Source organism: Chinchilla lanigera, unplaced genomic scaffold (genome assembly GCF_000276665.1).
Source record: "Chinchilla lanigera isolate Chin_1 unplaced genomic scaffold, ChiLan1.0 scaffold00054, whole genome shotgun sequence".
In the NCBI taxonomy this organism is placed as follows: Eukaryota; Metazoa; Chordata; class Mammalia; order Rodentia; family Chinchillidae; genus Chinchilla; species Chinchilla lanigera.
The window spans coordinates 8,735,526-8,762,833 of NW_004955455.1; the positions used below are offsets into that span (position 1 = coordinate 8,735,526).

The 27,308-nt window shown below is 56.7% G+C and overlaps 1 protein-coding gene across 3 annotated transcripts in view; it reads left to right on the forward strand.

Moving 5' to 3' along the window:
• The first annotated feature begins 9,339 nt into the window (after positions 1–9,339).
• The window catches only part of Trpv4 (transient receptor potential cation channel, subfamily V, member 4), a 36,780-nt gene continuing 18,811 nt past the window's right edge, over positions 9,340–27,308 (forward strand). Inside the window, exons 1-2 of one of the 3 annotated variants that reach the window (XM_013520488.1) lie at positions 9,340–9,410; positions 23,722–24,138. In XM_013520488.1, the coding sequence (XP_013375942.1) occupies positions 23,753–24,138 (386 nt within the window). In that variant the 5' untranslated portion in view covers positions 9,340–9,410; positions 23,722–23,752. Of the gene's footprint in view, positions 9,411–9,536; positions 9,605–23,721; positions 24,139–27,308 lie in introns of those variants that run through there. The other 2 variants (XM_005396446.2, XM_005396447.2) reach the window with 2 other exon arrangements.

The following is a 27,308-nucleotide window of genomic DNA, read 5'->3' on the forward strand; positions in this document are numbered from 1 at the left end:
CTGGCAGAAACGGAGATAATTGCTCCCTTGTTTAGATAGGGTACGGGGAGGGGCGTGCAGTCACCCGTTTGCCTCAGTCTCCACCCATCCCCGTTGCCTCCCCCGCCCTGTGGCCAATTATGGTGTGCACTTTATCATGGGTTGATGCTTTTCCTGATATTGGGGTTAAAGGCAAGAGGAGCAAGCTTTCTTCATTTCTGCTCCTACAGAGCTGATGGCCCAGTGGGCAAGATGGACCAGAATAACAATACCGAGTGCGCAAGGCCCTGCTGGGAAGCCATGCTGTGGAGCTCGTTTTGGGAGTCAGAGTCTGCCGTGTGGTAGACAAAGATCTGGTGTCTTGACCAAGAGCCGGCTTTGTGTGCGTGCGTGCATGTGTGTGTCACTGGTGCTGGCGCGGGATTTGAGCTTGATGCTAACTGTGGAGCACCTTTAAGGGTTTTGTGCAGTCTAATCAGATGCCCAGTTTGGAAGGTTCCCTCTGGCACAGCCAGGGGTTGGAAGCCCCAGCCGCGTTTTGTACACGTCTCCGATTTCATCGTATTTTCTAATATGACTGATACTGTGGATGCTACTGTTCTTCCTAAGATCGAATTGCTTTCTAGGGGTTTTCCCTTTGGGTTTCCTAGAAATACAACATTTTGCTGGCAATTACAATAACTGTCTCTTTCTTTTCTTTATATCTCTAATACAATACAATGAGGCCGGTTGGGCACTTTCTTCTTGGGAGGGGGAATTTTTCCCAGGGCAGCCTCCTCACTGCTGCCCCCTGCTGGGGGCAGGGCTGGGATCTCTAGGGCTTTGGTCCCAGAGACAAGGCCAGTAGTTCATCAGCATCCTTGCCTTCCCATTGCTTCCTTGTCGAAGTGGGATGCTGCCTGGAGCAGGGAAGAGAGAGCCCACATTGAGCACCTGCTGTATACCAGGCTCTGCAAACAAACGTGCTTTAACACATCATTTAACCACCACCTAAGATGTGGGCATTCCGAGACGCACCTATCAAAGGAGGGAACAGTGCCCCGGGGCTATGGCATCGCCTAGGGGAACAGACTCGCCCAGGATGACCCAGTCCGACTGGGGGCACTGGGACTTCCTATCTGACTCCAAATCTTCCCTCAGCTGTTGGCTGCAGGGCTAGTTGAAAGTGAGTCACACTTCCTGCCCCTGTGTTCCCAGGTTATCTGATAACTGCACAGAGGGCCAAATTAGCCCCAAAGTTGGCCAGGACTGACTGATTCTCTTGTCTCCGTCAATGAGAACTCAGCCCGTAGGGCACTGTCCCGGACCCATTATAGTGTATCTCTGTTCTAGCAAGCAAGGCTCAATCCACCCTTCGGAGCCTCAGTTTCCCTATCTGTAACATGGAGTTCATGCTGGGGTTTATCTCACAGAGTGTCCGCTAGGCTTAAATGAAACGTTACAGTGTTGGTAAAGCACAGCAGTGCTGTGGGTTTTTTTTTGTTTGTTTGGTTTTTTTGTTGTTGCTTTTCTCCGGTACCAGGAACCGAACTCACGACCTTGCGCTTGCCAGGCAGGCGCTTTGCCGCTGAGCTAAATCCCCAGCCCCTGTGCTGTGTTAATAAAGCAGCAACCGTGCGGCCATGGTGGTGTATGTGTTGTGTGTGTGCGCGCGCTCAGGGATGTGAAGGAGTATTGGGGTCCTGGCCCTGCTATGCATTAGCGAAATCATCTTGGACAAGTCACTTTGCCTCTCTGAGCCTCAGTTTTTTTTTTTTTTCCGTGCTGGGGGCATACAACGGATCCAGCTCGCCGTGCCTTTTTTGTTTTTTTTTTTTTTCCGTGCTGGGGGCATACAACGGATCCAGCTCGCCGTGCCAATGAAACTGCCCAGGCAGGAGCTGAGCTGCGTAATCGGTCCGTGACGCGGTTATCGCAGTTGCAGGTTACAGAGGGTCGGAGCAGCGACCGCTCCCTCCGGTTTCGGGGGTTGCTGGATGGGTTTGCCTGCTTTGCAGACTGCCGCTTCCCTTTTTGCAGCCTTGCTCTGTTCCTGGCGCGCCCCACCGCTCCTGCGCCTGCGCACTGAGAGTCTCCAGCTTCCTCAAGGCCCGGTAGGTGGCGCTGTCGGCACTGCAGAGCTCCCTGCGCCGCCAGCCGGCACCTCCCGCACCCGGAGAGGTGGAGCAGAGCTGGGGCTCCCCTTCCAGCCTGCTCCGCAAAGGCGTAAATCTCTCCAAAGGGCACTTGGAGTCCTGACTTCAGGCCAGCCTCTGTGCGACAGTCCTTGCCCCGTCACCTAAGCGCCTATTGCCACTTTATCAGCACTACCAACCTAATGGTTTGGGGATACAAACTCAGGCTCAGTAACTTTGCAGCTGTGTGATCCAAGGCAAGTCAATTCACCTCTCTGGGCCTCAGTTTTTTTGTTTTTTTGTTTTTTGTCTTTTTGAGACAGGGTCTCACTGTGCAGTTCAGGCTGGCCTTGAACTCACTTTGTAGCCCAGGCTGGTCCAAACTCTCAACGATCCACCTGCCTCAGCCTCCCGACCGCTGGGATTACAGGCGTGCGCCACCACGCCCAGCTGGGCCTCAGTGTCTGAATCTGTAAAATGGAACTGGAACATTTCCAACTTTCAGGATTGCATAAAATGATGTGTGTCAAGTTCCTGACGTGTAGATGTTCAATAGCTCATTCTTATTAATATTTTATTTATTTGATGCTACTACCTGCCAGGCAACTCTGAAGGGATAACCTGGCCCCCAGTGCAGTTCCAGTAATTAAGCCACAGCATGCTCCCTTAAGCTCACTTGGTCTGTGTGTGTGACTGGAGATTGAACCCAGGGTCTCCTGCATGCCAAGCAAGAGCCACGTCCCAAGCCTTTTTATTTTTTAAATTTTGAGGGCTGGGGATGCAGCACTGTCTGGTAAGCTCAAGACCCTGAGTTCCATACCAAAAAAAAAAAAAAAAAATTTTTTTAAATTGCTCAGGCTGGCCTCAAACTTTTAATCCTCCTGTCTAAGCCTCTAGAATAGCTGGGGTTCCAGGCCAGCACCACCTTTCCTAGCCATTACTTGTTCTTAAAGATACACTAATGTTCAGCCGGGTGTGGTGATGCACGCCTGTAATCCCAGCACTTGGAGGCTGAGGCAGGAGGTTTGCAAGTTCAAGGCCTTGCCAGGGTAATCAGCAACTTAGTGAGACCCTGTCTCAAAAAATAAAAAAAGGGCTGGGGATGTAGCTCAGTGCAAAGGCCCTGAGTTCAGTCTCCAGTATCCCCTCAAAGTTACACAGATTTGCCCATGTCAATGTATATCAGAAACAGCCCAGAAGTGCCATGCAGTCTGGCTGCTATCCCTTGCTCTGCCCACATTTACTGTGTGACTCTGGGTAAATCCCTTCTCCCCCATCCCCAGCCTCAGTTTCCTCATTTTAAAAGTTCAGGGCTAGCTTGCTCCCTGCAGCCAGCTCTGACAAGCCACCATGGACACCTCTTCATGCAGCAGGCAGCCCCTGGCTTGTATACCTAATCTAGGAAAATCATCATCTGCTATGGCCTCAAATGGGAGCATCCATGCAAAGCACTTAGCACAGCACCTGAGGGGCCCTGGAAGCCGACAGCGGATACTTAACCCTACCAGCCCTTGATCTGGGAGGACCGTCTGGAAGACAGAGTCCTGTAGCCCGTTTGCTGAGTGTCCTGAGCTGTGTGCAGGGCCCTGAGCTAGGCTCAGAGCATCCTGCAAGAAGCCACACAAGGCCCCCAGCCCACAAGGCCCACCGTGGGAGATGCACGATAAATCGAGGGAGCGAAACGGGTGGAGAGGGACAGCAAGGAGGGCCGAGGGATGGGCAGTAATGGTACAGCGCTGATTTAGATTGAGGGTGGTGATGGTGGGCAGGGAGGAGCTCTCTGAGGAGGTGACAGCTGAGCTGAGAGCCAAAGGAAGAGCAGGTAAAAGAGAGAGAGAGAGAGAGAGAGAGAGAGAGAGAGAGAGAGAGGGAGGGAGGGAGGGAGGCTGGCAGTAGCCAGTGCAAAGGCCCTGAGGCAGGAGAGTAAGCAGCATGGAAGGGCAGAGGGGCCAACATGACCCAGAGCCAGGGAGGTTGAAATTCAGAGGTGCAGAGCTTAGAAGGAGTTTGCTTTTTGCCCTAAGGGCAGAAGAAGGGATTAGCCCTGGCGAGTAGAAGGTAGCAAAGCTAATTCAGTTTAAAAAAACTGTCAGCCAGGACCTCAGGGGTCCCTTGTGTGACTCAGAAAAGAGGCTGTGCCTGCCCCTGACCCAAACCAGTCTGCGCCTCTTCCTGGCCAGAGAGAGTGGGGTGGGCAGGGGCCAGGCTGGGAGACGTCCCCACCTCTGTGGAAGTCAGAGGCCTTGCTCCAGAAAGGGTGCGTTCACCCCTCACAACTCCATGCAGAAGCCCAGCTGGGGAGCCCTGAAGTCCTCTGAGGCTGGGACCAGGACCCAGGCGCCCCACCCTGCAGGAGGTCATCTTTGAGGTGACCCTGGCCGGCTGGTGCTCAGCCACACCCACAGGCCCGCAGGCCGGTGAAAGGAATCACAGCCGGCCTCCAAGCCAGGCCAGGGAGGATGGCTGTGCCCATGGCAACGGTCACCTGAGGAGAAGGGCTTCCTCCCACCTGGCCTCGGGTTTCTGCCCCAGGGAGAATTCCAGAAAAGCCTCATTGACAGCCGGACTGGGCAGGGTGGGGCTCCAGGCCCCGGGAGCAGGGCCAGCGCTTCGCAGGACCGAGGTATACAAACCAGCCTCTTGTCCCTCACCCGCTTGTGTCCCGTCCCCCTGGCAGAGGATGCGACCTCAGGTGGACCCCGCTGTTCACCGGGGGCGGGGTAAGCTCCCAGAGGAAGACCGAGGTGTCCAGGCCCTGCTCAGCCTGCGTGCTCCCCGACGGCTGGGAGGGGTTCTGAGCACAGGGGTACACAGCTCCTGGCACACAGCAAGTGCCGCATAAATGCATACAGCTAGGCCGAGGACCACCTTCCTTTCCCCAAACCCTCTGTTTCTCCTTCTCCTGACTGGAGCCTGTCAGTGGCACTCACTGGAGAAAGCAGACAAGGCAATTAGGACCCCACGCCTCCAGCACCCCTCTCTCTGACCCATCCAAGTGTCAGGTGGTTGGTGTATATAGCAGCTAAAATCCAGGTAATCCTGGGTTCAAATCCTGACTGTGCTGCTGGCAGCTACCTCCTCAAAGGGCTTTCACTGTGGAGCCTCAGTTTGTCCATCTGAAAAATGGGCAGGAGAAGCCCCAGCTCTTCAGAGCAGTGGGGAGGAGGATGGAGTAGGAACCACTCCTGGGCCCCAGAGACCTGGACACCAATTCTTGGAAGAGAGAGAAGGCAGGAGGAAGCAGGGGATGTGGGGAGGAAAAGAAAGAACTTCTGCCTGGGGAGTGTGGAGGACAGGGCTCTGACAGCAATGTTTGCCATCTTCTGGACTCAGCAGTTCTCATCTGTAAAATGGGGGCATGAATGCCAACCACACAGCATTGCCGGGAAGGATGATACCGAGCTACATAAGGAAGGGACAACACTGGGCAAACCTGGGAGCTCTCAGTGTGAGGATATGACGTTGGTTTTGGGGGGCGGGAGCATCATGTCACCCTGCGAGTACATTCTGTGCCGCATAACAATTTTTTGGGTAACAATGACAGATCACATATGCCATGGTGGCCCCACTAGATTATATCACCTAGGGACATCCCCGCCAGCCCTTTTATTTTTACATTTTGAGATAAGATCTGACTAAATTGCCCAGATGGAACTGGAACTTGCCATCCTCCTGTCTCAACTTCCCTAAATGCTGGGGTTACAGGCGTGTGCCACCACGCCTGGCATGACAGAAGTTCCCGTATGACAGAGGTTCCCGTGGGTGGATGCGGGCTTGCAGTCCTCCTGGCTCTGTTCCCCGCGTGGAGCTGCTGGGTCACACAGTCACTCCGTGTTTGACATTCTGAGGAACTGCCCGGCGTTCTTCGCAGTAGCTGCTCCGCCTCGCCTTCTGGCAGCACACAGGAGGCTTCCACCCTCTCCACAGCCTCGTCCACCCTCTTTACTCTGCCCGGGCTACCCTGGAGGGCCAGCTGGGCTCGGCTTCAAATCCTCCCTGCGGTGGCTCTTGGACAGGTGGCCCCTCAGTGTCCTTTTCCATAAAATGGTGTCAGCAGGTGGCCTGGGCCTGCAGCAACTCAGGGCTGGGCTGCGCTAACCATGAAGCGAGGTCCACACGTCGCGTTTTTATAACTGGGTGTCCTGGGTACAGATCCCCCAGACCCTGGCCGGCGGGCTCACTGATCTCTCCCCAGCCCCTGGCACCGGGCCGCGCGCACAGGAGGTGATCAGTGAGTGCAGCCTCCTGCTGCTACCCAAGAACCGCCCTTAGGAGAAGGGGCCCACCCGGCCAAGTCCTGTTGCTGCGTGGAGTTCAGGGCTGGGCCCCACTTGCGCCTGCATGTGAGTCCCGGCCACCAAGGGCCTTGAAGTCCTTCCTTCCCTAAAAGAAAAGTGCTTCCTGTCTGCCAAGAGCCTCTTGCCCTCCCAGGGCTGGGAACTTTTACCAGGAAAATAATAGCGGTCAGTCCTATCAGTGGTCCTGCATGCTGAGTGACACCAGCTCGTATTTGCTGGGTGCCCTGAACTCCAGGCCTCACTTGCTTTTCCTACTTGGCCCCTCAGCCGGGGCAGATCTTCTTGCTTTCAATTAACCCAGTTCCCCCCACCCTATCTTGTTACTGTGGTAATATAAAAAGAACAGTTTAATGCTGGGCCTGGTGGGTACACCGGTAATCTATCCCAGCACTCTGGGAGGCTGAGGCAGGAGAATCACAAGTTCAAGCCCAGACTGGGCAATTTAGTAACTCAGTGAGAGCCTGTCTCCAAATGAACGAAAATAAAAAGGGCTGGGGAAAAAAGTGTGTTAAGAGGTGAAGCTGTAACTTGGTGAGCAGCTCTCGGATACTGAAAGAAGAATTTACCATCTTAAGGTTTTGTTGGTTTGTTTTGTTTACATGGTGCTGGGGACCAAACTCAGGGGCTTGTGCATGCTCTGCAAGTGCTCTACCCCTGAGCCATGGCCCCAGCCCATCTTAACTGCTTTTCGGTGGCATTAAGAGCATTCATACTGTTGTGTGACTGTCAACACTGCCATCTCCAGGACTCTTTTCAATTTTTTGTTTTTTTTCTGGTACTAGGAATCGAACTCATGACCTTGCGCTTGCCACGCAGGCGCTGTGCCGCTGAGCTAAATCCCCAGCCCCTTCCAGGACTCTTTTCATCTTTTTTCTTTCTTTTTTTTCTATTTGAGACAGGCTCTCGCTGTTGGTTCAGGCTGGCCTTGAGTTCACTTTGTAGCCCAGGCTGGCCTTGAACTCACAAGGATCCTCCTGCCTCAGCCTCCGGAGTGCTGGGATTACAGGCGTGAGGCACCACGCCCGGCTGTTTTCATCTTGTAAAACTGAAATTCTCTGCCCAATAAACAAGAACTCCCCATTCTCCCCTCCCCACAGCTCCAGCCACTAGCACCTACTAAGTGCCATGTGCTAGTCCTGTAGCCTGGAACAAGGCAGACCTGGCAGCTATGTTTGCTGCCTCAGAGGGACGAACATCCACTTTTCAGAGGAGCAAACTGAGGCACTGAGTGAGGTTCTTGCCCGCAGTCTCACTTAATCAGTGGCAGCAGAGGGTTGAAAGCCGGTTGTCCGGAGCAGAGACCAACTGCCAACATCCTAAGCCAAGGTGGGCGCTTCCCTGCCTAGGGGGCTCCATCTGTGAAGAGAGGGTTGGGTCAGTGATGCTGGTGCCCCCGCCCCATCCTGGAGAACAGGACTCACCATGGCCCTCGCCCTGGCTCCAACCTGCACCCCGTTCCCCCCGCTGGGGCCCAGTCCCCAGCAAACAGGCTTTCCATCAGGGAGGTGCAAGGGGCTGTGTACATTCCTCACCGCTGCCAGAGAGCTGCTTGCACTGCTGGAGGCTGGGGCCACCCACAGGGAAAAGCTCCCTCCTTCCTTCCCCACCCGGCCCCAGAGAGACAGCAGCTCCGGCCCACTGGCCTCTGCAAGCCTCGGTTCCCATCTGTAGGGTGGGCCCAGCAATCCCTACCTCAAAGCCTGGAGACTGGTTTGCGATCTCTCCTTCCCCCAGCCGGGATCAGTTTTTTTGCCATCCTGGGGGTTGAACTCAAGGGAACTCTACCACTGAGCTACCAGCCCAGACCTTTTAACATTTTTTAAACGTTTTAAAATTTTTAGTTTTGAGGGTGCTGGGGATTTAGCTCAGGGGCACAGTGCCTGCCCGGCAAGTGCAAGGTCGTAAGTTCGATTCCTGGTACTGGAAAAAAAAAACCAAAAATAAATAAATAAATAAATAAATAAATAAAATTTTTATTTTTGAGACAGGGTTTCACTAAATTGCCCAAGCTGGTCTTCAGTGTACTATGCTCCTGCCTCAGCCTTCCCCCAAATACCTGGGATTGCGGGCTTGTGTCACCATGTCCAGGCATATCAGTGAGTTAATTAGGAAAGTTTGTTTCTTTGTAAACGTTTTACACTGGGACTTTGAACATTTGTGTTCAGTTTTTTTTTTTTTTTTTTCCCACCCTTGCCTCCTTTCTTTCCAACAATTCTAAAACTTCCCTTGGCAGCGGATACTGCTATTTGCAAGCCAGAACGGAAGGACCCGTCTTACCATCTTGTCAATTGGAGTCAACTCAAATTAATGAAGTAAGATGACCCATGTCCCCCAACCCCTGCCCAGGCCCAGTCTCCCAGCATACTCACTGTGGTTTGCATACCGCACCGGCAACTGGGGACACTGAGGCACCGAGCTGAGGGGTCTCGCCTGGGGCAGTTGACTGCTGAGTCACAGCGCTACATTTGTGCCCCGAGTCCGCCTCTAGAGCGCAGGACCTTTTCAAGTGGGGTCTCCAACGAGCTTTGGTGGGAGCGAGCTGCCGATCCCGAGGCGCCGAGTGGACCCAGGGCTGGGTAGAAGATGGGGCTGCGTGTTGGACTCAACTTTGCCACCCAATAGAAAAAGAGGCTCTGCTCTCCTGCTCTGTGCGCGCCAGGCTCTAAGCTAAGCCCTGCCCCCAGAGAGGGGACGGGGACAAACTCGCAGGTTCTCTCTGTGGGACTGTCCCTGAAACAGGTGCTGCCACTGTTAGGCCGGGAGCGCCTGACACCAGGGAGGTACTGCGGACCAATCTGAGTGGCGTCTGCTGAGTGGATGAATGAGTGAATGAATGGATGGATGGATGAGTGAATGGATGCGCCTTCTGCGTTGGAACCGGCCAGGAGGTCCATTACCAGTCCCGGAGGGCCCAAGATCATGAAGCCAGAAACACCATGTCGTACGCAGCGCGCCAACCAGAGCGCGCTGCAGCAAACACCTGCCCTTCTATCCGAGCATCAGGAGACCCATTCTTCAGGTGAGGAAACCGAGACCCTGTTCCAGCCCCACAAAAGCGGGCGGTCGGGTGCTGGGTGGCGGGCTGTGGGCGTGGTGCCGGCGGGGGCGCGGCCGCGGGAACCCGAGCCGGGAGGAGGGACGCGGGCGGGCGGGCGCCGGCCGGGATTCAGGAAGCGCCGCGCTCCCGGCCGCCGGCGCCCAGCCGTCCCGGAGGTGAGTGGGCTCGGGCCCGGAGGGACGGCCTCGCGGAGGACCCTTCGCGCCCCTGGGGAGGACGCCCTGGCCTGCTCCGCCCCGGAAAGTCCCGGCCTGGGGCGCGCGGGAGGTGAGGGCGGGAGGCGCGGGTCCAGCTGGCGGCCGCCGCGCGCTGGATGCCCTTGGGCCGGGGATCACCTCGCTGGGCCTGGGCTGTATCAGCCGTGGAGTGGGCCATTGGGGGTGCAGATCTGGGTCCCTGAGGCCCGGGTCCGGAAACCTACCTGGGAAGACGCTATACCTTGGGGGACTCGGAAGAAGGATGCGGGTGGGAGGGCGCCGAGGTTTGCCCTTGGCCTGTGCGCGAGTTGGAGGGAATTGGGAGCGTGGAACTTTCAAAGGCCACTTCTCAGTTGCATCCCAGAGAGGCAGGGAAATCCTGACCCCCACTCCCGCGCAGGTAGTCTCTGGGGACAGGCAGAGGGACTTCCCGTGCGCCCTTGCCTGGAAAGCCCAGCACAGAGCCACGGATGGCAGTCCACCCCTTCCCCTCTGTCTCTCCTCCCCATCTTGCAGAGGAGGAAACTGAGGCACAGCCGGGGTGTAGCGGGGGCATCTGGCCCAGAGCTCCTCCACCAGGCCAGGTGGCCTGTGCCTGAGCCCGCTCTGTGTGGGTGCGTGCCCAGGGAGCGCGGGAAGTCACGGGCAGGACGCGGTCTTGTGGCTCTTTGGGCTCAGCAGCTAAAAGAAGGGGTCTTTTGCGGGGGAGCTGTGAACCTCTGAAATTCTAAGTGCAGGTCCTGTGCAAACTTTGTCCTGGGGTACTAAGAACCCCTGGAGAAGTCACACTTTACCGTTTTGGCTCGGGGCAGGGCAGGGGTGTGAGCCTGGGTTCTCTCACCTGTGGTGTGGGGTCCAGCCCGAGCTGTCCTGAGGAGCTCAGTCGGTGAGTTTGCTCGGGCTTGTTGGTCCCTAAATGTGTTCTTAGCAGAAGACCGTTTTGTAGCTCTGTTTGAAGAATGGTGGGAACTTGAAAGGCTGGGGACCCCCTTTCCCACTGTTGTGTGTGTGTGTGTGTGTGTGTGTGTGTGTGTGTCAGAGAGAGCAGGGGCTCCCAAGCCCAGATGTCCAGCAGCTGTCATGGTTCAGTCTGGTTTACTCCCGCAACCAAGGCTGGTCGCTTTGGAAGGGGGTCTACCAAGGAATGGATGGTAAGGGCACAGGAGGCCCGAGGGAAGGTGTTTCGTGAGAGCCCCTGTGAAGATGCCTGGAATTCCCCAAGGAAATCCAGGCACCTTACATCCGGGGGCTCCTCCGGCCTCAGCTGGTGTGAGCCAGGCCTCAGCCACCTCCCCAGCCCCAAGAGTCTCTCTTCAAAGCTCCTGGGTCTGCGATGCAGCCTTGCTGTAGCCCAAGGGTGAGAATGGAAGAGGGCTGGCTGCCCCTCCCTGAGGCCCAATGGCCCTTCTCCCATCTGTGGCCTCCAGGTGGGCAGCGCCCCCACCTGCCTGTGGGCCCCTAGCAAGGTTGCGCAGCGGGTGGATGCTGGGTAAGCGTGTGCTGCCGAATGGATGGAGCCAGAAGAGAAGCGATAGGGAGGGTGGGCAGGCCTGGGAGGGTGGGCAGGCCTGGGAGGGATGGGCGGGCATTAGGTCAAGCTGGCAATCGCCGCGCCTTGAAGAACAATGCAGAGTTAGAGGAAAGGGCATTGAGGTAGAGGCACTGGCACCCGCTGCAACTTGACTTTTACCTCTCACCAGGTGGGAAGGGCTGGAGTTTGCAGAGCAAAGAAATCATCCCTTGTGTCTAGTGGGTGTGGTGTGGACGGTGGGGGATCAGGGATCAGGGTGGCGGGGGACTAAGTCAAACGCAGGCTGGGAGCCATGGCTGTGTGGTCTGTTCCCTCTGGAAAGTTCCCTCTGGATGGAGCGGGGAAAGGTCAGGGGAGACTGGACAGGCCCACTGGTGCCCGGGCTAGGGAAGTCGTCCAAATCCCGGGGTAGGGAGTTGAGAGGGGAGCTCAGGAGGGATGCAGGAGGCCACAAGCCCTGGCCTCACTGTCCTGGGAGGTGGTAGGTGCTCAGTAAGTATCAATCGTATGGTTCATCTACTGAGCAAATACTTTTTTTTTGGTGCTGGGAATTGAACCCTTGCTCAGGCTACCATTGCTGGATGCTGAGCTCCACCCCACCCCCTGAACACATGCTTTTGAGAGGACCAGAGTCCTTTGAGCTTCTTCGTGCATTCCTAGGACAGTGGGGCCTCTCACAGGCCCTGAGTTGCTGTCTCTTTCCCCTATTTGACTTTGGGGGAGAACACTCTAATCCCCTCTTTTCCCATCACTGACAGGGTCCTGGGAGCCAAGAGAACATTTATTTCATGCCCAGGGCCCTCTAGAATGTTCCACATTACTGATTTGGAGTGGAATTCAGTTCTGTTAAAGATTAATTCAGATCTCTTGAGATAGTTGTGGTCCTGGGCCCTGTGGCTGCTGCTTTTAACTCTAGGTACAAGGTCCTCTCGGCTGTAGCCAGGCATGGGTTGTGCTAGCGGTTACTGTATTATAACGGTAGCGAGAATTTATTGAGCACTTACTGTGTGTCAGGTACACAGCCAAGCCTTCTCAGGACATTAGGGGACAAAACTATTATTGTACCAGTTTTTCAGAGGGAAGACCTGAGGTCTAGGGAGGTGAAGTCAATTACCTAGGGTCTCTCAGCTGGGAAGGGGCAGAGCTGGGATCTGAATCCCATTTACCTGACTCCAAACCTGTGCCCATAACCTCAGAGGTGACCTATCCGTACTTGTTGGGACCCTCCCGGGGTGCTCAGAATCAGGAGAGAGATGCTCTGCAGCACAGAAATGAGGACTTGAATCACTCAGAAGGCTGAGGCAGGACGATTGCAAGTGCTACGAGTGTAGCTCAGTGGTAGAGCCCTTCCCTGACATATAAAAGTGCCTAGGTTCCATCCCTAGCAATGCAAACAAAACATACATCCTAAAATGTTCAGACAGGCGAGGCCTGACCTTAAGGGACATCCCCTAATCCAGAAAGTTTGGAGGAAGTCACTTGATCTGTCCAAGCCTCAGTTTCCTCATCTGTCCAAGGACGGTCCAAGGCATACAGCTGAGTCCCAAAGCACAGGCCCTCCTCACGCTGTGCCGCTCCCCGTCCCCCAGCCCACTCCGGGGTGTTTCCTGGCATTCTCCAAGGGCCCCTTCATGCCAGGGAACGGCAGGGCAAAGCTAGACTTGCACTGGGACCGAAGGGCATGCCTTTCCGGCCATGAAATATTTATGAGTATTGCCCGTGTGCCAAGAACTGTCAACATTTCTGACTTTGCCAATGTAATGCTTCACCATTAGGGCCAGAGCCCAGCTCCCTGGGTTCAAATCCTGGCTCCCAGTGGGTTCCCCTCCTCCTTGGGCCTCAGTTTCCTTATCTGTACAATGGGGAAGTGAGGGCATCTGCCTTGCTGGGTGGCTGTGGACAGTGTCCAGCCCAAGACAGATTCTTCAGCTTATAACCAACAGCTGTTACCTCATTACTTCGGTGGTCCCGCGGCCTCACCCCACAGACGTGGCAGCGATGCCAAGACCCCCGGACAGTGGAGGAAACTGAGTCTCAGAGCGGGAGATGGTTTTCCAGCTGGCTCATGGCAGGGCCGGACCCAGAAGACATATTCAAGTGACTCTGGTCCCCTTGGGTCCCAGAAAAGCTACTGGCCGGCTCAGCTTCCTGCCTAGAAAGCCATCTTGGACTCATGGCTCTTGGAGTCTGACCCACCTTGGTTCACCTCCCAGCTGTGCTGTGTGAGCTCAGGAAATGGCCTGGCCTCTCTGTTTCTGGGGTTGCCACCCAGGATTTGCTGCAGGTCAGTTTTGCCAGCTTGCGGGTGATTTGGGTTATTTCGGCTGCCACTCCTGCCCTGGCCCGGACCCCACTGTGTTGGGAGCCCGTGGGTCCCTGAACTGGCCAGGCAGGAATGAGGAAGGGATCGGCCCCTGGCTTTTACTGTGCCTCTGACTTCCTTCCTCCCTCTGAGCCCTTTCCTGACCATCAGCTTCCCCTTTCTGTCCCCAGCCTTGGCTGCTGCGGGCTGTGTGACTCGGAGGAGGTGACCCCACCTCTCTGAGCATGTTTCCTGATTGGTAAGGGAGAATCACAGGCGGCCACGCCAGGCGTACAGGAAGCCTTGCTGTGGGCTCCAGATGAGCTCAGGGTGTTGGAAAGGCCCCAGCAGGAGGCAGGGGTGTGGGCGCAGACAGGCGGGCCATTAACCCACGGGAGTACTCTTATTTTTCTTTGGGTAGTGAGTAACGGTGCCCTTCTGCTCACTCACCGCCTCCCCTGCCTCACAAAGGGCCCCTGTGTCCCCGGGCGCCAGCTTTCCCCTGTGGGTGGGGTGGCCTGGGTTCTACCACATTGACCAGGAAAGCTGACCACCTTCAGGGACAACCCTGTGTGTGACAGGGGTGGGACGCAAGGTTCTGGGAAGGCCCCAGCAGGTGAGCATGGGACAGGGGCATCAGCCTGGTTCACTCTTGCTTTCCCTTGGCACAGAATAGGGATCTGGGACCTGCTGTATGTAGGGAAAAGGAAGGAAGGAAAGCGGGGAAGGAAAGGACAGGCCAGGAAGGCAGATGCATCAGAAGAAACAACCTCTCACACACAGACCTTGATTCTGAGACCCAGTGGTCTCAAGCCAAGCCTCAGTTTTCTCATCAGCAAAATGGACTCATGGTAGCTGCCCTCATGGGGAATGTTGGGTCTCAGATCAGAGAGCTCTGCATGTAGTAGGTGCTCAACAAACTGTCTGCTGGAGGATGGGAGGGAGGAAGTCAGCTCATGGGTTTCTGGGTAGGGTCTCTCTGTGTTGGAGGGAGGGGCATGACTAAGCTTTTTTTTGGTTTCTTTCATTTCCATTGATTCATTTGCTCAGTGAATGTCTTGAGCAGCTATGAAGTGCCAGGTCCCATTTGAGGCCTTAGGGACTCAGCAGTGACCAGAACAGAAGACAGCCCCGCACCCCTCTGGGGCTTCCATCCCTCACATCCTTCTGCTTGGAGGCCACTTCGGAGGCTGACGCTCACAGCGACCAAGCAGCCCAGCGCCGTGGGTACTGCCATCAACTCCCTTCTAGAGATGTGGAAATGGGGGCTCCAGGGGTGCAGATCCACCTGGGGCCACAGTTAGGGGGACACAGCCCGGATTCATGCTCCGAGCCCGGCCCTGTGCAGCACCCCGCTCCTCACTCCAGTGCCAGCCTGCCCTGTGGTCCCAAGGGGCACAGCACTGAGAAGGTGGCCTTGGGGAGCCTCGTAGACCAGCAGGGAAGAACTCAGATGGGTTCAACAGCAGGTAGTTGTGACCTCAGCGGGCTCTCTGGGCCTCAGTTTGCTCATCTGTGAAGTGGGGGGTGTTGGCCACGCCCTCCCCCACGGGAGACAATCATGAAAGCGCTCACTGAGCCCGCAGCAGTTACTGGGTGAATGTCAGCCCCTTCTTATTTTTGTCCTGTGACTCGGTTTATATAAGTCCCTGGACACAGAGACAGGGACATCTAACTTCTGGAGCTGTGACTTGGGTTGAGACGGAAGGCGCCCTGTGAAGTCTCGGGCACTGGCCTCAGCCTGATTCTGAGCAGTTAGCCGGAGAGACTGAAGCCTGTGGTTGGCCCGGGCCGGAGGTTAGGCCCACTGGGCGGTGAGGACCTACGCCGGGTTTCTGCAGCCTCGGGCCCCCTTTCTGGCCCTCTGCCCTCTTCTTCCCGAGCGATGCTCCTTCCTCTGTGTGGGCATCCTGGGCACTTCCGCACACAGGAATGGGGGTGGGGGCAGGGCGTGTGCACAGGTGGGTGTCGGTCCCGCGCTGTCTGGGCCTTAGTCTCCCAGCTGGGAATGCGCGTTCGTCACCCTGACAGCTTTCCAGAGATGGCAAGAGCTGGAATGGGGCAGTGAAAAAACCCTTTCAGGAGGCCAAGTCTCGGTGGGGTCCTGAACCCAGGCCTTGGAGCTGGGAAGTCTGGATTCCGGAACCTGCTCTGCCCTCTCTGGGCCTCGTCTTCCCCCGATGTAAATTTGGGAAGGTTGGCAACAATAACAGAACAGCTACTGTTTACTGAGCACTTACTGTGTGCCAGGCACCGTACTAAATACTTGCGTTACGGCATTTAGGCCTCACAACAGCCCTTTGGGCTAAGAGCTATTACTGCATTTTTTAATTAAAGCACAAATGTGTAGTACATTAAATAATTATGGAGCAAAAGTGGGTTGACCCTTCCTGAGTGGCAGTAATTATTACCCCCCTTTTACAGGTAAAGAAACTGAGGCCCAGAGGAGAGAAGTGACTTGCTCAAGGCCACACACCCAGCAAGTGGCAGATGGGGAGCAGAACACAGCTGGGCCTCCGTGTGTGTGTGTGTGTGTGTGTGTGTGTGTGTGTGTGTATGTGTGTGTGTGTGTGTACACATGTGTATACTAGGCAAGCCCTGTGCTGCTGAACTACATCTCCAGCCCCTGGGCCATGTTTTGAGCTTCAACATCCTCTCCAGGGACTGGGACTGTCCTCCAGGAGAGGGGTTGGGCCAGGCAGAAGAGGGGCCCTCAGGTGTACAGGCCTCTCTTTTCCAGGAATGGAGCTGAGCAGCGTCTCACTCTGAGCAGGGCTGTCAGAGAGGGTGGAATCCCAGGACCAGGCTCGGATGGGAGGAAGCTGGGAGGAGGACCCAGGGCCTCCGAGGGCAGCAGCTTCCTACCCTTGGGCCCCCGCTATGTGCAGCTTCCCGAGAGAACCTTTGTGTGCGTTCGATCCTCACTCGTCCCACGATGCCACAGGGAAGCCGACCCCTGGGCAGGAAAGCGACTTGTCCAAGGTCCCTCGGCTGAGAAAGGCTCTTTGGAAGTAATTCACATACTACGCAACTGGCCTTTTAAAGCATACGGCTCAGGAGTTTGTTGAGTATTCAGACTTGTATGGACATTGCTATTCTCTAACTCCAGAACACTTTGATCTCCCCAGAAAGGAGCCCCATACCCATGAGCAGCAATACTACTGTGCTTTTGTCTCCAGGGACTTGCCTGTCTGGGGCCCTGAGTATCACTGGAACCCGACAGCGTGCGGCTTCTGTGTCTGCACGGCGCATGCCCTGCACCACAAGCTGCACCGGCCCGTTTCGGCTCCCATGAGAGCTCAGAAGGCCGTTCAAGTGCCCTGCCCGAGCCCCCCGTGCTCCCGGTTTGCAGAATACCCACGTGACTGCCGTGGCCATGCTGGCCCTTTGCTCTCCGGGGCCCGTGAGTCACCCCAGACCTGCCCCACCTGGGTGGTGTGAGCACCGAGCGGGACACCCTCCGGACGGGGAGGGGACCCAGCAGGACACTGGGGCTCTGTCTGCCCCGGACAAGCGGCCAGTGTGCGGCAAACAGGAAACGGGCTGGGCTGAGACCTACTGGGTAAATACAGGCTGGGGAAGGCGCCCAGCGTGGCGCGATGCCCCCCGTTGCTGCCCGCCAGGGGCCGGGAGCCGTGGGCAGCCGGGCAGGCGGCAGGCTTCGCCTGGCCAAGGGCTCAGTGCCCAGCAGGCTGCTCCCGGTGACGCTGCTCCGGGTGGCTGCTGTGTCTTCCTCAGGCCCTGGGTCCAGCCGCTCTGCCTTCCCCGGCCGTCTTACCGTCCTTGGTCCTCGGTCTGTTTGTCCTGTGAAGTGCCCTGTGAGGTACTGTGCCCAGTACTTATCACTGTACGCCGTTCATCATCAAACATGTGCTCCAAGCTGGCGTCGGGCCCAGTACACCTCCTCTGTGAGTGGCCACGCCCTTGGCGGGTGCTACGGAGTCCCTCTTCCACCCACGAGGAGACTAAGGCCCCAAAAGGCCAGGTGTCTGGGTCAGGGTTGCCCCTCTCGTAGGTTCTAGTCCCAGTTCCTCCTCTGGAGCCAGGCCGCGTCGGCCCAGCCTCGGTTTCCTCCGCTGACAGGTGCAGGAGGGGCGGGCACGGCACTGGCACTTTCTGTCCAGCACCAGCACGCCCCGGTGTCCGTGTCTCCTCTGACTTTCCCGCCCACGTCAGCCCCTCTGGGACTGGTGCCGGGTGGCAGGCTCTCAGTCACGTTTATCTGAGGGCAGTGCAGGAAGTGGCGTCCCGTAGACCGGCCAAGGAGCCCGGGGACAGGCAGAGGGAGCACACTGGGTCTGCCTGGCAGTCCAAGCCCCTGCTCTAGGTCTGGCTCCTGCCCCGCACCCGCCCGCTCCTCCCCCACTCGCCCATCTTCCTGCCTCTTCTGGCACCTCGGGCTGTACCCGGCCTCAGTGTGCCCAGAAACCTCGCTGACCTTGTCCTCCATGGGCTCTGCCCTTTTATCGTGCTCTAAGTGCCCAGCCCCCAGCAGACGCCCCCGCCCCCACGCCTTTCCCTGACCCCATCAGCATCAGCACTGCTCTCCTGGTCCTCACCCTTCCGCTTTTTTCCCCTCAGCACTGGGGGCTGGCTCCAGACCCTTCACACTGAGCTGTGTCTTTGGCCTTTTGGCCTTTGTTTTTTCCTTTTTTGTTTTGAGATGGGGTCTTGCAAAGTCACCCAGACTGGGCTCAAACCTCTGACCCTCCTGCCTCACTCACACTCCCAGAGTGCTGGGATTACAGAAGTGTCGCCACGCCTGCCTCCTCCTGCTCTTGTGGTCTGAGGAAAATATTCATTGCTGCCCCATCCTGACCCCCTGTGATGCTAAGTGGTGGCAATACGGTGGACATGAAATAGCCCTTATTTCATGGAACTAAAACTCTAGAAGGGAAGAGGATGATGAATAGAAGAATGTAAGTTTTACTGTGGAAGGGAGGTGTGGCTTGGTGGTAGAGCACTTGCCTAGCATTCATGAGGCCCTGGGTTCCACCCCCAGCACCCTCTGTGCGCGCGCACACACACACACACACACACACACACACACACACACACACACACACACGAGCACTGTGAGGGAATGGGAGCCGGGCTGTGCAGGAAAAGCCTGCCCAGGCAAAGGCTGGAGGGAGAAGCCATCGGCCTTCCTGCCCAGGTTGGGAGTTTTCACCGTGCCTCGTGGGTGCCTTGCAAACAGGTGGTGCCTGACAGACAGATGCCTGTGGGGAGTTGATCCTGGAGGGAGGGATCTGGCTCCCCAGAATCCCCTCCCCTGGAGCAGAGCAGCTCTGCACGCCCAAACTTGCCCCCATTTTTAAGCAGCTTTCCTTGGTCATAATCAGGAGGTTGGGATTTGGCAGAGTTGTGCTAGTGTTTCCATGAGATCAGGCAAAGCCACGGTAGCCATGAGGATGGGCTTCCTTCCACCCACCCAGCAGGGCTGGGGGCTGGAACCAGAACCCGCTGCCTCCCCCTGGATCCAGTATTCCTGGAGAGACTGCCACCTCCTCTGCGGTTTGCTGTTTATCGAGGGCTCACTCTGTGCCAGATACTGGCTCAACTCCTAGATGTCTCACAGCGACCCTGTTGAGATCCCCAGGGATGGCGAGGAAATGGAGGTTCAGCGAGGCCAAGTAACCGGCTCACACTCACCCAGCTCCTAAGCCGTGGGGCTGGGACCTGACGTCCTGCTCTATGGGGCATCAGAATCTCCACTCCTTCTCTGTCCTGCAGGCCCAGGCGGCCACAGGCACAAAAGGCCAGAGGGCCCTGTTTGGGGCAGAGAGGAAGGACTGGGGACCCTGGCTTGGTGGCGGGCCCTGCTGCCCTGCTTGGGACCCTCTGACCCCTTCACTGGGCCACTCCTAGGCTCCTCTGGTGTACGCAGCTCTGAGCACCCAGCCTGCGGCTTGCTTTGTCCAGTGTATTCAGCTTGTGTCACAGGGTTGGCTCTGGGAGGGGCGTCTAGTTTCATTTATAACTGGCACAGTGCTTGGCACACAGTGGGTCAGCAAGGCACTTTTGTTGACTAAATGAACAGATGAAGGGCCCCTATCCTGCTCCTCGGGCCCTGGGATCTACTTCCTCCCTCTGCCCACTCTGCCCTGGCTGACATCTGTGTGCAGACTCTAGTCTCGTGTGTATATTTTAAACCAGGGTTTGGACACTAGAAATAGCACATCTGAAAACCACTGCTGTAAATGCACACAGTTGCAAAGATGCTGGGATGTGGGATATGCATACTCAGGCCTGGTGTGGGCCCTGTGGGGCTGTCCGCTAGGGCATGCATTCATGCACATGTGCGCGCACGCGCGCGCACACACACACACACACACACACACACACACACACACACACACACACGGAAACCCCTCGACACAGGGGATGCTGTGCCCCAGCCCCCGGCTGCCTTCTCCTCCTGGCCCCCTCCACTCCCTTCCACTCCCCAGGGCTGGCCTGGGTTTGGAATGCGTAATCACAGGCTTCAGGGCAAATTAGAACAGGGAGTGAACTCTTGTCCCCAACCACAGAGAACAGGGCAGCGTTAGGGGAGGGAGCTGCCACACAGCGGCAGGGCTGACTGCAGGCAAGGGCACATGTGTGTATGCACGTATGTACATGTGAGGACACAGATACTGTTTGGGGTGGGTGGAAGGAGCCCAGGGTTAGGCGTTCAGAGACCTTTCCAACGTCATTTGCTCCCCAGCGGTCCCAGCCTCAGTTTCCTTGGCTGTGAAATGGGAGGAGTACCCTAGCTTTGCTCACCAGGCTCCTGGGGGATCAGTGAAGAGGCTGGGGAGGGGCCTGGTGGACTTTAGCATGGCCTGTGGAACGCCAGGGTGTAGCACTGCAACCTGTCGGGTGGGGAGGGGGCAAGCGACAGATCAGAAGCGATCAGAACACAGATGATAAAATATGACAAAAAGCAACATCTGTCAAGTGTTAACAGTCACTCACGGGACACTGGACCTGCCTCAGTTGTCATGGCAGACAGACCAGACACAGGAAGAAACGGCACTGAGAAGGTTTAAGAGGCAGTTTGTTACACTGGCAGGCCTCACTGGGATCTCTCCTGGAGTCAGAGCCCTGCCCAGCAGGGTACTGCGGCTTTCATGGGGAGAGCAAGGGGGAGGTACAGAGGCATATTTAGTGCATTATGACTGGAAGGCTGGGTGACAGCATAGGTTGTCAAGGGGGTTTAAACATTTCAAGTTACATTGCAAGGCCTTCCGTTAAGCAAGCAAGGGTTACAGAAAGGGAGAAGTGTCCTATTACCAGGTCTGTCTGAACATCCATTTGGTTATGGCAGGCTTTCTTGGCAGGCTTTCATTTAAAATTTTAATTTCCCTTTCAATGTCACAAAAGCTTTACTAAGTAGGGGCTATTGCAACCTGTTTCACAGGCAGAGAAACTGAGGCTCAGAGATTAGAGTGGGATGATCATAATCCTTCCCTCCCAGGGTGGTTGCGAGCTGTGAGTGAGATACGGGAAGGGGAAGGGCTCGCGCGGTACCAGATACCAGGCCATGCCCAGGAGACTAAGGCGTTGGGTACGCTGGGCTCTGCAGCTGGCTGCCTGGATTCTAATCCTGGCTCTGTTGTCTACCTGCTGTGTGGCCTCAGGCAAGTCACTTTAGCCTCTCTGTGCCTCAGAGACTTCATCTGTGAAAGGAGAATGACTGCAGAACCTACCTGCAGGGCAGGGTTTCTCGCCTCAGCCCTGGCTCAGGCGTGGGTCTCCTTACAGTGTGGTACCTTCCTGTATATTGTGGGGTATTCTGTGGCATCCCGGGCCTTGCCCCACTAGATGCCAGGGGCCCTCACTTTCACACAGCCTCGACCACCAAGCATGTCAGCAGACACTGCCCAGTGCCTTGGTCTAGAGTTGCAGGAGGACTGGGTGGGACTGGCCATGCAGGCCCTGAGGCAGGGACCTGGCACAGTAAGCGCTACCTGATCACAGGACAACGTGGTTTATTTTGTGAGTATTATTTCATCATAACCCAAACGCTAATCATGGTCGCTGTGTAACCTGCCAAGGTTGCAGGCCAGCAAGTGAGACCGAGAGGGATTTGAACCCCAGCCTGGCTGACTGCAGAACTCCTGGATGCTGTCCAGGCTGGGGCTCCATGGGGGTGGGGGGCAGGTGTGGACCCCCCCCCAGCTGTCTCTGGCCTTGGGAGCTTCCTCCTGGGGCCTGGGCTTTCCATTAAGGCCCACATGGGGAGCCGGGTGAGGGTACAGGGACTAGGAAAGTGTTAACTGCAGAGGGGACAGGCCTGGCCTCAGGGTCCCCAGTGAGGCGGACAGGCTGTGGCTGGGAGAGTCTAAACCCACCCCCTCTGTGCCTGGGCCCCAAGACCCCCCTCACCGCCTCAACATGACCACCCCCACTCCTGGAGGGCAAGGACCAGAGTCGTGCAGTGGCCACAAGGGCCTGAGAACTCGGATGGGGCCAGGACTGTCACCCTGCAAGGGGACAGGAGCTGATGCCTGCAGGACTCCCACTGGGTATTCCCGCAGAGTGGGTGCTTCGCATGCCTGGGGACTTAGGAGGAGGCCTGGGCACCCTGGTGTTATAGTGGGCAAACCAAGGGCCCAAGAGAGGAAGTGAATCACTCAAGGTCACACAGTGGCTCATTACCAGGCCCATTACCTGGGTCTGTCTGACCTCAGACCTGCACTCCTGACCCTTCCTTCCTCTTTTGGTGATAATAACTGACAGCTCCCAGTTTAACCCAGGCGTACCACTGGATATGGCTGATCTTATTACCACTGCCTGGGACTCTTGGAGAAGCTACTACCATTGTGCCCATTTTACAGAGGTGGAAACTGAGGCCCAGGAGTGCAAGTGACTGGGCCCAAGGACACACTATGTATCATTAGTAGAGCTGGGATAGAACTGGAGCCCAAATGACTCCCAGGCAGGCTGCTGTCTCCCTGCTGGTGTCTGGCAAGCACTCTGACCCTCCATGTATCTGGCTATATCCCACCTCTTTGGCCCAGGTCTTCCCTCATAGCAGCTACAGAGCAAGCCAGGTGGGAACCAGCTTGTTTGTCCCCATATGTGTATGTGTTGGTCGGGGGCCCCATAAGTGAGGGCTTTTCAGAATGTCCCTGGCTCCTGAGTGGGATGGAAAGAGTTCCAGGAAATTGGCCCTCAGTGCCCAGTGCCCAGCCCCACCTGGCCCACAGCATGCTGCCAAGGGCAGGAGGCCCGCAGCCAGCTGTCCTGCCCCTTCTCTGCCCTTGCTCCTGGCTGAGCGTTGGGTGCAGGAGCCAGACAGATCTGTCCCTTCGGGCTGTGTGTCTGCCCCTCCCAAGGCCTCAGTTTCCTCCTCTGAGAACCGGGAGCAAATGACACCTTTGTCTTAGAGCTCTTGGTTCCCGTGGGGTCTCAGGACTGAACAAGAGAGATGGCTCCCTGTGGCCCGGATGCACACAGCCTGGGATGAACTGCTAGTGGGGATGGAGGCTGACAGCAGGGGTGGGAGGGCCAGGCGGGGCTTCCGGGGGAGGAGACAGTTGAGCTGGGAACCCAGGTGGGCAGGAACCACCCAGGCAGAGAGGGAAGGGCCAGGGCTGGGGAGTCAACTCAGAGCTGTGTACCAGGGAGGTCATCTGAAGAATGGAAGCCTCCATGTCCAGCTCTGTGGGACGGGGATCATGATGATGGGGCAGGTCAAAGGCTACTGGTGCACATGTAGGTTCATGTGGGTTTTCTGGGCACCCGCTGAGGCTCAGTGCTTTACCTCCTCTGCGGCAGGCCCTGCACTGGCCTGGGCCTGGGCGATCTCTGCTAACTCACCCGCGAGGCTTAGACACCCTCCTTTCATAGGGGATGAAAGGCCAACTTGCTTAATGTGCTACAGAGGCTAAGTGTGGCACGTGGCTTTGAACCGGGCTCTGGAGCTGGCTCGATGGGTCAGCAGGAGGGTCTGGGGTCCCGGTGTGACTTGGAGGCCCCAGTATGACTCTGAGGTCCTTCATCCTCCTCCACGGTGCTCACGGTAGCTGGCCCGAGGCAGACCTGTGTCTTCAGATTCCTAAAAGAGGCCCCTGTTGCAGTTCCCGCCCGGGGCTGGCTGCCGACCACATCTGGGAGTGGCCACTCCAACCCCTGTCATTACAACGGTGGCTTTGAAGCAGCTGGTGGCAGTGCTGTTTGCTCACGTGGGAGGGGGCTTCCTGGAGCCCCCACACTGGCCCGGCTCTGCCTGACTCCGCTCTTCCCCTGCAGGCTGAGTGGTGCAGACGGACCCAGAGGCAGCATGGCCGATCCTGGTGACAGCCCCCGTGCGGGGCCTGGGGAGCTGGCGGAGCCCCCCGGGGATGACAGTGGCACTGCTGGCGGGGAAGCCTTCCCTCTCTCTTCACTGGCCAATCTGTTTGAGGGGGAGGATGGCTCCTCTTCACCCTCACCGGCTGATGCTGGTCGCCCCGCCAGCCAGGGCGATGGGCGCCCCAACTTGCGCATGAAGTTCCAGGGTGCCTTCCGCAAGGGGGTGCCCAACCCCATCGACCTGCTTGAGTCCACCCTGTATGAGTCCTCGGTGGTGCCTGGGCCCAAGAAAGCACCCATGGACTCACTCTTTGACTACGGCACCTATCGTCACCATCCCAGTGACAACAAGCGGTGGAGAAGGAAGGTCATAGAGTGAGTACTGCTGCCTGCCTGGTCAGGGTCTCCTCCTCTGACTTGGATCTGTCCATCTGTCCTCTATGGATGGGACTGGTGGATGAACATCCACAAATCCATCCATAAATCCATCTGTAATCCATCCATTCGTCCATCCACTAATTCATCCGTCATCTGTCCACCTGTTCATCCATCCATCCATCCATCCATCCATCCATCCATCCATCCATCCCTTTATACAACTATTTACCCATCTATCTCTTCATTCATTCATCAGCATTTTCATTCACCTCATTCTCCATCCACCACCCACCTACCCATCCATCCATTTGTCTGTTCACCTATCCAACCAGCTTTGCTTCTATTCATTATCATCCTTTTATTTTTATATCTGTTGATCTATCCAGCCACCATCTACTTATCTGTTCCCGTGTATCTCCCCTTGCCAGTCCATCCATCACCTTCCACTGACTCACGTATCTATCCACTTACCTGTCCATCTGTCATCTCTCCCAACTGTCCACCCATACAACCTGTCTTCCATTCATCTGCCACTTCTTTATCTAAATGTACATCTGTCCTCCAACCTGCCCACTGTCTGTTCATCCAACCATTCAGCTATCAAATCAAAATCATTCAGAAATCATTCATTCATTATATTTCTAATGCTTGTATCCCTTCCTTTCCCCTCCCTCCCTTCTTCTTTCTCCCCCTCTCCTTTCCTTTCTTCCTCCTTTCTTTCCTAACCAATTAATTTATCCAGCTGTCTATCCATTTAATCACTCATTCATTCATTTGCTTAGTCACTGCTTAATCATTCATTCTCTCATATTTTCACCCATTTTCCCATCTGTCAATCCATCTACTGATCCGCCTGTCCACCTTCTCCTGCTGCTAGAAATCCAAGCTACTCCCTCTCCAGGTGTCACCCGTATTCCCGAGCACCTCCTGGCTTTCTTGGAGCTTGGAGCCATTAACCCTTTCTCCTCCTCAAGGCTTGCTGAGAGTAGAGGGTGGGGAGAAGCCTGTGGGAACTGTGCATGGGCCTTAATTCTTTGCCTGACTGTGCTGGGGACAGGAGCTGGGACCCCCACCTCGCCCCGTTTGGACCCATCCTCCCCTAAGGGGCGCTGCTCAGCTGCACCATGCTGCCCACACTCAAGCCTTTGCCTGGCATCTGCACTTGGTTTGGGTAGCGTCTGGCAAACCAGATGTCTGTCACCCACGGATCTCTGCCCTATGGCGTTGAGCCCTCCCTGGCCCTGTGGGGAGTCCCAGTTTCTTCCCCCAGTCTACAGTCTCATGTCACCTCTTCTCCAGGCTCCTGCTCCTGCTGAGCAAGTGCAGTTCATGATCCTTCCTGGGTCTGGCTCCACTGTCCCTAATGTGCCCCAAACTGACCCAGACTCGGACACCAGCCCCTTTTCTGGGTGGCCTCTGTGTGTCCAAAGTCTGGGGATGTCCAGTTATCCTCAACCCTCACCGATCACAGATCTGATTGCCTTTGTGGTGGCCCCATTCCCTCGGTCCGTGCCTGGCCAGGAGCCACCCCTTTATTTATTCACCAAGTCAGATTCACTCATGAGTATTTCTTGGGTACCTACTGTGTGCTCGGCCAGCTGTGGTAAACCCATGGCACGCATGCCACAGCGGGTATGCAGAGCCCTCTTGTCAGCATGCAAGCCAAGTCACCCCAGCAGCCAAGCATGGGGTAACGATGGTCTTCTCTAAGCTAAAACCCCAGTATTCAGGTTTAGCTGCGTTGTTGGCACTTTGGGTTAAGTAAGTGAGCGCTGGGTTGCAGTCTGGACACTCGGTCTCTGGGAAGTTTGCCTTCACTGTGCTAGGCTATGGAGTTGCCCTGGGTGAGCTGGACCAGATTCTGCTCCAACTCAGATGGCACCTTCAGTGAGTCAGACCAGAAGCAAGGAAAAGCGGGCACAGGAGAGACAATGGAGCCGGCGGAGGCACTGAGGGTGGAGGGAGGGTGGAAGAAGGGTGGCCCAGGAGGGCCTCGTGGTGAGCTGACACTGAGGCCCAAGCTGAGGAAGGGCAGGGCAGCCCCACCTCAAGGAGGCTGCCCCAGGTGTGGGGGGCACGGGCAAGGGCCGAGACGGACATGCCAAGGACCGCAGCCTCCCAGTCAGTCACACTCCTGGACACTCTATGACCCGGCTCGGAGGGGAAACCGAATCCAGGGTGGCAGAGTGCCCCAGTGTCCCTGCCCCTCTGTCTGTCCCCAGGCCCTCCAGGGCCTTGTTGGGTGCCGGGGGCTCAGTGTCTGCTGTCCCTTCCCTCAGCCCCTCCAAGTCCTCACACCTCAGCCGGCACAGTTGGGGGCACCAGAGGGGCCCTGGGGGAACTGAGGTATGGCAGGCTCAGGCCTGGCAGGGGCAGCACTCAAGGTCCAAGCTCAGGGGCCGTGAGATGGGGCTGGCGGATGCCCTGGTTAGCAACTGTCCTGGCATGTGCCCTGTCTGGTGGAGCACGTCTTCCCCAGCAGGGATGCGGAGGACCCCGTTCCCAGCACCTCCATCGGGCCCTGGGCAGTGGAACCAGGGTGAGTGGCTGCTCCCTCCGAGGGCCAGGAGGGCGGGTGAAGGCAGATGCCCACTTCGCCACTGCCACAGCCTGCCCACACCTGTCTCTCACATCACGCTCCCCAGCCACCTCGTCCCACTGCGGCTCTTGGGGTTGTGCTCTGTTCTCGCCCCTCTTCTCCCGCCCGGACTCTCTGCCTCCACTTCTCCCCCTCATCCTCTTTAGGCTACTGAGACTGCCCTCGGCAGGGCGGGAACACGACAGAGAAGGGGCTCCCACCTTACAGCGCCCCAGCGTGGCTCTTGCTCTCCCAGCCCAGTGCACAATAGGTCCTAACTAATGTTTGTTGAATGAATGAACTGTCTCCAAGCCCTCCTCCTTTTGTTTTTTTTTTTGGTACTGGGAACTGGACAGACTCAGGACCTTGCTCTTGCCAGGCAGGCACTTACGCCACTGAGCTACATCCCTGGCCCAAGCTCTTAACATCTGTTTTTCTCTACTTTCTCTCCTCCCTGAACCCTCTCTGGGTGGTGTCCTTTCTCCACCTGCCGCTGTGGTTCGGCAGCTCTCCCTTGCACAGACGAACGACAGATGCACAGTAGGCACTCGGCGGCCATGGTAATCACAACTCACATTTACTGTGTGGT